The sequence below is a fragment of the Schistocerca piceifrons genome, chromosome 4 (assembly GCF_021461385.2).
Source record: "Schistocerca piceifrons isolate TAMUIC-IGC-003096 chromosome 4, iqSchPice1.1, whole genome shotgun sequence".
NCBI lineage: Eukaryota > Metazoa > Arthropoda > Insecta > Orthoptera > Acrididae > Schistocerca > Schistocerca piceifrons.
The window spans coordinates 508,433,716-508,445,928 of record NC_060141.1 but is presented as its reverse complement, the minus strand read 5'-3'; the positions used below and the strand labels follow the sequence as shown (position 1 = coordinate 508,445,928).

At 35.4% G+C, this 12,213-nt stretch overlaps 1 protein-coding gene across 6 annotated transcripts in view; it reads right to left on the bottom strand.

The window, feature by feature from the left end:
• Positions 1–12,213, bottom strand: part of LOC124796248 (alpha-L-iduronidase) — a 232,588-nt gene that overhangs the window by 97,568 nt on the left and 122,807 nt on the right. For 5 of the 6 annotated variants that reach the window (XM_047260344.1, XM_047260349.1, XM_047260347.1 and 2 more), the window contains exons 6-8: positions 10,054–10,149; positions 9,210–9,492; positions 933–1,136 (exon numbers count right to left, since the gene is read on the bottom strand). In XM_047260344.1, the coding sequence (XP_047116300.1) occupies positions 933–1,136; positions 9,210–9,492; positions 10,054–10,149 (583 nt within the window). The remainder of the gene's footprint in view (positions 1–932; positions 1,137–9,209; positions 9,493–10,053; positions 10,150–12,213) is intronic. The other variant, XM_047260348.1, reaches the window with a different exon arrangement.

Here is a 12,213-nt window from a genome sequence, read left to right as displayed (position 1 = left end):
TAACATGGTCTCTTAGTTATTATTTTTGGATTGAACTGAAGCATAAAACAAATTTTTACGTTTCTAAGGCTAATATTTAGTGCCTTCAATTTTTCTTAAAAATGGGGATCCTGGCTGTAATTTTAATTCCTTTGCTTTGAAACTTGCACCACTTATTTATGACCTCCATAGGCACATTCTGACCAAATTCTGGCTGTCTAGCTTTATTAGCTTGATATTTAAAATGTTATTACAATAAAATATATATTGACAAAGTTTGAATATAAAATTTTGACTTTTAATTTTACTTTTAATTATGGTGCAATAGTTGTGCGCTACACACGGACACATTAAGATGATGTGGTGCTACCAGCAGTGAACTGGGGTAAGTCCCGGCACACTTACTCGCCTCTGTATCTCACTCAAGATACAGTGCTTGTTTCACTTCACTGTATATTCAGGGCACTAATATTGTGTTGATCGTAAAATTCCTTTCTTTGTTATTTTCATGTTTATCACATGTAAACAAAAGTTTTCAGCATGTATGATCCAATTAATCCTACTAAGAGTCATATTTTAATCAATGAATGAGGGATTTAATTAAGCCTTTCTTCATTTCAAATGTTTCAAAATGTAATGTCCAAATTAACTTAAGAATAACATATTACATCATTTTTGGTAGTTGATTATATGCAGTTCTGTAACAAAAAATACTTCATATTATAGACCACCCTACTTGTGTCTGTAAGTGGAACAAAAATTATCATAAAAGTATGATCATTTTGGAACATAAGATCATAAAAAATACTGCACACAAAAGTATTTTTCAGTAATTTTATTTAGACACTTTTCACCTGTCTAGTTTATGTTTTGCTTTTGCTTCATTATTAGAATAGGAAAACTATTTACATTAATAAAACAAAACTTAGGAAATATAGATAAAACATCCATACCTTGCCAACAAACTGCGTTGAGTGAAACTATGAGGCTGTGAACTCAGAAAGCCATTATCATTGCTAATGAATGAGAGTGGTAATTTCAGTTCATCAATTACTTTGATTTGAAAGTTGGAAATTATGTGAGTTATCATTGCTGCATACCGCACATCACTTCTCCATTCCTCATCTTTCCACCATCCAGACAGTGGATCAGCTTCACTGCTCATGCAAAAAAATCAAAAGATACAAAATAAACTGTAATTTGAATGGGATACACAAACAATCATTCTGTTTTTAAAGAATTTCTGGTTTGTCTTTACATGAAAGTCTGAAATTTCTATTCTTCTTTAAAAAAATGCCTAGAAATCTAAATCTGTATGTATACTATTATCATACCATCCACTACAAATGTCAGAAGATTGAAAACAAAACTTCAAATGATACTTATATCAAGAAAACTGTTTTCAGTCTTGGTATAAAATATACTGATATACATTGATAATCTACTAATAATAATTTTAAGCTTGAGACTGAAACTCATACAGTAACCACTTATAAATATTCTAATTACAGTATATTATATTTTTCAGGGTGACTACCTGAAACTTCATTTGTATATTAAGTGTATGCAGTAGTTTAATCCCTTGGAAAATTATAAAACCCTTAATAGATCCTACGTCTCAAATTATGTCTGTGTCGATCATTTTAACTTCAAACAGTGGGTATATGACAGATCATAAAGGGTCATTCATATTTATGTAGAATGTAAAACAAATAATGAACTGGTCATTATAAAGGTGTCCCTCTTCTTCCCTTTAAAGCTAAGGAGGTTAGCACTGACTGAGAGCAAACACAAGACATATTCCTCAAGGGGATAGCTCCTAACATTCAAGCACAGTACACTGCTATACAGAAGTATGATTTCATACCAAAAGAAATTGTTAACATTTAAAAACAGATTTTTCTGTTGCCTTTATACAGTTCCTTCATATATTAATAAATAAAACTTAATTTAAGAGACAATGAAAAAATAAATTGTGTATGTTCATTTAATATTATGTTAGCATTCTGCATCATAAAATCATTGATTTCCAACATTTTAAATTTTGTCATATTTATACCTTTCTTTACTATTTGAAGAATGTCACATTTTACATAAAATAGTTTCCCATTATCAAGTACATTTTAACAGTTGATCCTGTCTTAAGTAGTCTCCAGATTTTCTTTATCCTACCAAGTATATCCTAGGTTCTTGAGACAGCAATGTAAACCTGTGTGATGAAGTTCATGGAAAACAAGTACATATTGACTCTTCACCAGTTTGGGTTTTGAAAAAGAGATCAATTAATGGAGCCCTATATTTCATTTCTAAATTAAGGTTATAGTATGCTCTGTGACAGAAAGCATACAACAGAAGTATTCCTTGATATCAAAAAGTCACTAGATCTGATCAGTTTTGAATTATTCGTGAAGAAGCTGCTACAGTATGGAATTAGGGGAAAATACAATAACTGGTTGAAATGTCATCTCTAAGACTGAGATAAAAGAGTTGTAAGTACTTCAAAAAATTTGGAAACCATACAGCCAAAGGAGCAAGACATGAGACAAGGTATTCCTGAATATTCCACACCTGGTCCACCACCTTCTATTACATTTACCAATGATCTGCCCCAAAGCATAGAGAAAAGTCTACCAGTAATGTCTGCTGATGACACCAAAATTCAAATCACTGTGATAATGAACCCTATAACACAATTTCTGATACAAACTCCAAGCCAGGAAATTGTTAAACATAAAAAACTGTTACTAAACATAGACAAAACCTTGTATAAAAGTGTTCACTCATCATATACAGGTTCATGAGAGACAGATAATGTCAATTTGAAAATGTGCATGCAGACCAGGAGGTAACCACAAAGTTCCTAGCAATCTGGATAAATGACATTCTAAGGCAGGACATACATAAGAAAAATTAGTACATAGGCTAAGGAGTTCATGCTATACATTTAATATTCTGAGTAGTAGAGGCTGTGATAATGAAACACTAAAGTGTGAACACTTTGAACTTGTATACCCAGTACTCATGCATTCCATTCCATTTTTGGTTGTCTCACATGGAGAGATATTTAATATGCAGAAGAGGATAGTCAAGATAATGAAATAAATGTCTCGCTTCTTCACTGCTAAACATCTATATCTGGAACCCAATATCCTGCAAGTGTTGTCTATTTATACACACATTTACAAGAATCTACACCACTTTTTTGTATATACTGTATCCAACACCATAAAAAACATCATTCCAGTTATGTCAAAATCTATTTAAAGGACACAGCAGTATAAGGCACACATTAGTTCTATATAGCAAGCTACCCAAAAGCTTAAAGTCAAACAGAGAAGATTCAATGAAAAAGTAAAAATACAGCTTTGGAAGAAGTGGTTCCATACAGCAGAAGAAATTATGAATGCCAGTCTCAAATAATCAAGTTAAATATTTTATTATGTACCAGAAGTGTATAGCTGATTTAGTTCATTCTACAGATGTAACTGTTTTTATTACTATGAGTCTAAATTAAGCAAGTTGAATGTTTTTCTAAATACCACAAGCTTTTAGCAGATTTACTTCTCTTTACAAATGTAAATTGTCTTTCCTTATTATGAGTTAATTACAACATTTATACAAATTGTAATTGTGACTTGTTACATACCCTTCTGTAATAACACAAACAGATTTCTCAGAACAATAAAAATCAAATCAAATCTAGTCAAATCAAATGCCAGAACTAATTGTCACAGCTCTGATCAAATGATCTACATGTAATTTTCCAGAGCACTTGCATGAGAACCTTTTCAGCACATCATGTCACAGATTTGATTTTCTGTTGAATAAGATGCTACTATTGTTATTATGAAATGTGTCTCACTGTCATTCAATGCAGCCTCCATTTGGTGAGTAGAGTTATAAATTATTATAGATTTTTAAAAATCAGGAATTCTCTTGAATGATTTGACTAATTTAAAATTGCAGCCAGTAAAGAAAAGTGTCAACTATGACACAAGTATTTCTCCACAAAATTTCAAGAATTATTTCCTGCTTAATATTATGAAATGTTCATTTACAACAGTCAGTGTGCTACAAATACTACAAAGATATGCACTGTGAGGGAGTACCTTATTCATAATAGTGGATTAAATGAGATACATAGCAGTGAGTGAAATCAACTATCAAAAGGAATGAACTTTTGTCTAAGCTTACTTCTCATTAGACATCATGTTAACAGTCTCCAATAGTTTTGTCTTTGCTCCTTGCCTTCTTTAGCTCCATATAAAGAGATTGCAGTTCCAGAAGACAAGATATCTTAAAAGTGCTTAGTTTAATTGCTTGCTGAACCACACTTACTTGCAACACACTCCTGCCCACCCTGTCCCTCCCTCTCTCCCAAAAAACCTCCATCCGAAGCACCCTCCATCCCCTACCCATAAGTCCTTGAGTTTCAATTCTGACTGTCTCTTGTGTCCAGAGGATATCAGTGAAGATATGATCTTGACACTGAAATCATCATAATGTCTGACACTTTGTGCCATTGTTATTTCATGGCATATGGTCAACCCTCATACTGGCCTATGAGATTTGCATAAATTATTATTTAACAGGTACTACTGTATCCAAGGTCAGAATCTGAAAATTAGTGTTCAGGCATTTATCAGTCGTAAATGTTCCTGTATTATATATATTTTATCAGGGTGTACACGTGGACAAGGAAAAAAAATTCCCGGATTTTTCTCGGATTTTCCGGTTAAAAATAAATTTTCTCCCAGGTAAAATACACTTTTTCCATGTTAAGTGGCAGTATACTTTCCCTCAGAACTGTAAAAGTTATAAATCCTTTGAATGGCTATGGTTTTATACACTGGCATAGAATTTCTCGGCACTATAGAGAACGAAAGTCAGGAGGGGGGAAAAAAATCTTTGATGTGTACCAACATGTACACTGCATATTTTCGTATTATGAAAGTATAAAAGTGAATTCCACCAAACACTGCATGTTACTTTCTGAAGTCTTGAAATCGAGATTGCGATGTGCTTTTGTAAGCTCACGTCACATGATCTAGCCATCCGACGACAGTGGATATTCAGAGCATAGAACACGTGATGTAGTCAGCTAGCCAACAGGAACATTGTTGTTAAGTGGCACGAACACACAAATAGGGAAAGTTAATGGTTTAAATTAATATACACAGTGTTGCTACAAGAAAAGCAAAGTTTTCACATATAATACTGGTCTCTAAGATTTGTGGGGTCATAGAACCACTGGCTAACCCCACAATAATATTGCTACCCTACGGCAGCGAGAACAACTGTGTCTTTACCAGATCAGTTCTCTGTAGTACACACTCTATGCTACACGCGTTGTGTATACACTGCAAGAGTAAAAGTATTCATAGTAAGTGACAGGAGTGCGACTGATTATCATCATAATTACCACACCCGCTTTCCACTGCCTATAGATTAAGAAGCTCCAAGAGAAGCTAAGTTTTCACATATAATGTTGATCTCTTTTGCACGTGTTACACTTTAAGATACATCACACAAATGTAATTATCTGGGCTCGAAATTCTTCTAAATAGTTCGTCCTCAAAGAGTTGATTTTTAAATGAGAGTCAAAAACTCTGTGATTTAAGAAATCAGTTTCAGCAGTTGCCAGAGAGCGCCAGATAACAGGCGTCACCGTTCTTGCACAGCTATGATGACGTACGAAGCCCATATGTTGATATGTGTAAGACATTTAAAGATCTTACATTTTGCCATAAAAGAAACAAAACATCAGAGGATACTCCAAGAGCATCGAGATTTCGTGAACCATATTACAATGCATAATTCAGTTTACAGTGCACATTCACATGTCCAGATTCCTCGACCTGACATTAAGCTTTTCAGTGCAGTTTCCTTGGACTACCAGTACTCTACTATCTCATGTTTGGTTCTTTATTATGGCATAATGCCATATGTGCTAGAACATGAAAATGTGCACTTGAAATGCAGTGAACAGTTGAAACTAGCCAATAGCATGGAATTAAACACTCCATTTCAAATAAATTGACTGCCTCACTGGAAAAGATTAATAAAAGCCAAATCTCTTTAACAAATGGACAAAAATAACTTCATTTGGAAATAAAATAAGATCTGAAACTAATAACATTTTAGCCCTCTGTAATTATGTGAATGTATTTTAATTCACTCGATAGCTCCCGGCCACAGAAATCTGTTTTGTTTTCATTTGACGTGAGAGCTGTAAATGAAGAGGAAACAGCAAAATCACTAAACGTAAGCACGGGTCACATTTAGACTACCCAACTCCCCACTACAACTCAGAGTGCTCCACGCATCTGCCCCGGATCTACGGTATTTCTGAAACCCCCCGCCCCGCCCCAAGCATTTGAGATAGAATGCCAAAAATTAAAAAAAATTGCCTTTTCAAAAAATTTTCATATTGTAGTACATATCTTTCTGAACAGTCTGATACATAAAACACATGTTTGAGGTAATGTAAGACATGATATTTGGTCTTCAACATGCCAAAGTGCTGTGCCACATCTCTTCACACAGCATCCTTCTATCGCATGTCACTGTAATTCGCTCTGTGGAATTCAAACATTTATATTTTGTAATGGATGTCATCAAACCATATTCACGACAGTGGGAATTAAAATGTCTTGTGGTGCCTCTCCTGCTTCCAGTCGGCCTACAACTCTTAAAATAAATAAATAAATACAAATAGTATGCAAGACTGGTGTGATTTCTCAATCTGATTACATCTATTTTGTCACTGTCTGCTAGATTAAATGAAATAGGCCTGTCTAATATTGCAGCAGTTGTAACACACACCAAATAAACGAGACTTTTTTGGCAGAAATGGTCATTTTTATAGCACGACAGCATGTAATTCATGAAGTACCAATATCAGATGCCTATTAGGTCTACTAATAGTAAAAAGCTTTGTTAGTAAATAGTTTCACATTTCATTCATATGCTCCAGCTTCTCAAGCATGAGATCAAAAAGTAGTAGCAAGAAATTTTTGTGTGAATTTGGAATCATCATATTCTTCCATAATTTGTGTGATGTTCCCGTTTCTTCTCCCTCCTCATTCGAACAAACAATCTTGTCTTCACTAATTCTGTTACTATTCCTGCCAGTGTTAAGACTCATTCTCTGGTTAGCCTCACTAACCCTGCCACAATCACCGGTTTAGTGATCCCACATTTATTCTCTAGTTAGGCCTTATTACGGTTGCGTACAATGTGTTTTCTGCGCTATCCCCAGAATTGAACTTCAGCGGCTGCTAACTGGGGACTGTACACAAGTGTAGCGATCTGGCCAAAACTTTTCTGTCAAAATTTCATTTTCTTGGATACACCAAGTAGATAATATGTAATATTTCTTAACTGTTATTCTTGTTTGTCATTTATTTGCGCTCTGGTAGTCTAAATCTATGGACTTCGTTAGTAATTATAACAAAGCTGATCATTCGCAAACTCCATCAACCACATAACAAACGGCAATTGGCATTCACCGGTTTGGCTTTATTCTGCTCAGCTTGTAAAGCCCTGTCCCCTTTTGTCTGCAGGAAAGTTTATTTCTAGATGCGACCAAGATTCCTCTGGCAGAGACACATACACTATGCATGCATTCAAGAATCAACTTATGATTCATTCAGAAATCAACTTGGAATACATTCAAAAATGTTAAGAAATCAACATCGATGTGTTTCAAAATCATATGAATAATCCACAGACCAACGTGTGCTGGACGCTAGATATTTTGTGAAACAAGGTTTTCTCTCCCCAAGAATATGAATTTGGCGCCCCCACTTGCCCCTCCCCCTCCCCTCCACCTGAAATTGCCACCCGGGGGAGACATTCTGGTTTGCACCTCCACCCCCCACCAAGGCCCCTAGATCCGGGCTTGGTATGCATGCGTGAATCTGGCAGCTTGGGCGCGCCAGTAAAGTTTTTACGGGTAGCATTTGGCTGCTTGCTGCTACTGCTTATACAGCTAACAGCCAGACTTCAGTAGCCAGAAGTGGGTGAAGGTACTACTGATACGCACCTCGACTGCGCATGAGCCCGCTCACAACTGTTCAAACGATTGTAATGTAAACAGTTGTGATGTCACGCTCATTGGAGGCAATCTGTTGTTATGAAGCAGTGCATAGTCTTCCTGAGGGCCTTTGACACATTTTGTTGGTGGCAGACACTTGTATGAGCACTGTGTTTTGTTATTGTATGTGGTGCATTTCCTTTGCAACTCAAGTTTTATTTTCATAATTTCCCTTGTTCATGTTTTATTGTTGCAGTATTATTCTGTAGTAATGGGATACAGTAATATCCTCTGTTATAGTATGGGTTCTCACCTGCTGAAATTACAAAAGTTTAACTGAAAACTAAAACAATGAAAAATTCCCAGATTTCTAAAAAATTTTCTGGGTTTTTCCCGGTTTTCTCCCGATTGAAAAAATACCCAGGTTTTTCCCAGATCTGCCAGTTGTCCCCGGTCATATACACCCTGTTTATGACATTTTTTGCTAGATTTTTTCCTGTTTCCAGCATTAATAATATGCTATAGATGGTAAAAAAATTGAATCTCTTGAAATTATGGACTTTTGAGAAAGTATTTCTGATCTTAGCAGGTTGTAAGAAGGAAAATTCTGTAAAACTAATTGTGGTATTTATAAGCTAGTTATTATAAATGTTTACATAAAGTATATCATCTATAGAGTTGAACATATAAAATTTTTCGGGGCTAGGAAACTTAAGTTGCTTAAAATAATGGCCAATCTGGCATTAACAACTCCTTGAAGCAAACAATGTATGTAGGGTTAGCTACAGACAATGAGATATAGTGACTTTTAGGGGAATGGGTTCAACTGCCATGGGTGCTTTAGCTTTCTGAGAACATTAAACTCTACACTGATTATCAGAATAAATCAATGACTAGTTAAAAATATTGCTCTGCCAATTTCCCTGAAGTTAATAGAAACTATATGATAAATATATTCAGCACAATGAATAGTACATTTTCAAAATGTGAGAATGGCCTGCATAACCAGTAACATGAGTACAAACAATGTGCTGTAAATGAAATCACATTCACTATGAACTGTTACTGGAGACAGTCAAGTTTTCCCATAAACTGTAATTCCAAGGAAATTATGTCCTACATCTCTTAACACACTTTTCCCATTTTTGTAACATCGTTCAATGTAAATCTATTTTCTAAGACAAGTACTTACTCATTGGCTAATGGTATCATTGAAAGCTTGGGAAATTTCTGCCTCAGATCTTTTATTAGATCAACACTTCCTTTAGTCACAAGATTTGCTGTCCTGTTACCTTTCCTATGGAAAGATAAGAAAGACAGTGGACACTCTTTTATTTCACAGTGTTTTAGCAATCCCCAGCAAAGAGGATGGCGAGATTCTGCCTTGAAAAGTCCGGCTGGGGCTCCAACACGAATTTTTTGTCCTGCTGCTCTTGAAATTCCTGCAGTAGTGGCAGAGAAATAATTTATATAACCTGTAAAATTGAAATACTTTCTCAAAACACAAGTCTGAAATTCTTTTTAATAGTCCTTGTTAATGTACTGTAACCTCTTCTGGACAAGAATTTTCACTGAGATCACTTGAAAGATAAAACAGTGACTGTTACACAAAATACATTAATTTTTTCTTAGATGAGACTGTTCATACTGGATGTACAGAATGGTGTGCAAACAGTCTGATTCTAAATGCCTGAATGTAAATTTCATGCGCAGTGATACATTCCATAACTGAACAGTTACTTATACAACAGAACTTTTGTAGGATAGACTGCGTAAAGAACATAACATCATACACAAGTTTTTAACATACAACAACATTTCTCCAGCTATATATATAAATACAAATTCAAGCTGTGGATAATAATACCTCTGTAGAATGGGCTGCAAGCTTTCTTACTGCATTTCAAAACTATTGCTAAGAAAACCACATACACTTATTCTGTAAAGATATGTAAACTCATATATAAATAACAATCTATAGTTGCAAAACAATAGTCAAAATCCATATGTAATTGCAGTCCATATTGTTAACTTACCTGAAAGTGTAAAATTCAGAGTATTATACATTTTCAAGTCAGGCTCATTCCATGTCTCAAATCGCCAATTGGAAACAGTATCCAATCCATATTGACCTGTAAGAATAATTTCAGGGGAATTGCTGCATAAATGGTATTAATACTGAAGCATAGTATATTTAATCAAAGTCTTGGCACACAGTAACTCAGGCAGTGACTGCAAAAAATACTAACTTTGGATGATACTTTCACTCTGGTTAAAAAAAAACTACCAAATTTATGTTGCAGGTACTGTACCATTCATGTGTATTGCTTCTCCTTTTTAACTGATGAATGGCTGCAGCACCAACAAAAATTAATAAATTGTTGGTTTATTATTTTGCACAGCATAGGGTTCTGGCAATTTCCTCTATGGTCATTGAGAATAGCTTTGACAATACAGAATCTCCTTGCACAACTCCTCTTTCAAGTTCTACTGTCCTGCTTGTGAGGTAACAAGCGAGTTGTGGCGCCCTGGAAATATTTTAAGTTCAGAGTTGGTGGCCACCGCACGGGGTGCGCAGCAGGCCCGACCTCGTTAGTATCCGCGTGGTGCCTCACAACGGCCGAAGCATGTGGTCCAGGGAGCATGTGAATGGGAATTCCATGCTGACGCTGTGATGAGGACTGTGCTTTGTGTTGATGAAGGAGATTTGTATGCTGGTAGTGCGAAAGATGGAGGACATTGTGAGACCATAATGCAGGAATTTCGCAGTTCATATAGAAATTAATAATAGCCACATGAATCATGATACCTTAGAAAGAAACATGTACATTACCATTATTTGCACAACAATTCTGATGGTGTAATCAGATTTTCAATATCTTTATTAGTTTAAAGTTTAGTATCTGACTGTAAATTATACAAGTAGCACACAGCAACGAATTTCCTAAATCTAAATGGTTCATCTGATTTTGTTGATCGACATGTCTTTAGAAAGCTATTAGTGTAAACCTAAATTGGTACAAATTACAGGCATGTAACTTGAATAGTACATGAGTTGTTGGAGGTCAAAGTGGCCAATTACTATCGATTGTGTCAGGCCATAAGTACACAGTGACACAAAAAAACAGTAGCAGCGTGCTTATAAATATATTTATTAATCTATGTCTTTGTTTATATCTGATATTTGCTATTCATGAAGAAACTGGTCAATTATTTACTGTGGTTTAGAAAGCACAGAGAAGTTAGGCTACTGGCCTACCTTTGCTTGCTATTACTTTGATTTATGTCTATTTAATTTGTTTATGTATTCAATAATGTGTGTTAGAGTGTGTTTAAGGTCCAGCTGAAGAAATATTTATTTAATTTCAAGTTATTTAAATGTAAATCCAGTATTTTGAAAGTTTTTCATTATGTTCATGAATGCGTGTTGGCTTGAAGCCATGGCGGGAGCAGTCTAGCCAATCACAGCACTCATGAATGGGGAGACTGGATGGAAGTGGGAGAAGAGCATCATTTCGAGAGAGGACACGGCAGTGTGGAACAGTGCGGCATGAGGGACAGTTGCACAGGACATGGAGAGTCTGAGACAGTACGGTGCGATGGACGCACAGTCACGGAAGAGACTTGGAGAGTGTGGAGCAGTTTGCACCTGGTCACAGAAGATAGAAATACTTCGGAGTTCCGAATTGTGACCTTGTGAGATTTCCAAGGGTTCTACAGTTAAGACGTAGTGTGTGTTTAGAAGTGAATATTTCGTGAGCTATGTTGTTATTCATAGCTAATTACATGCAGTAGGAATCTATCATTTCCCTGTTATTCAACTTATATTTTATTTAATTGCTGGACCATCGACACCAATAAGTATCTTGAAAAAATATACCGCATTCTCAAAAATACTTCTACTATTGTACTCATCATTTAAAGTTGTTAAGATAGTACCTGCAGAATTTATTTAATTGCAATCTTTCATTTATAAAATTCGCAACTGCCGAGTGATAGGAACCTTCAACCATTCGATTCATGTGTATATTCATATCGTATACTGTAGACTCAGCAGTATTTGGCTTTTAATTTGGCAACTATGTGAAATGGCCCCTAGACAACAAAACCAGCCAGAGCTTTTAATATTTCAACACTGAATCAGAGGCTATGTACTTGAGGGCCACCACACAACACCATTTCATTTCGTTTTATTT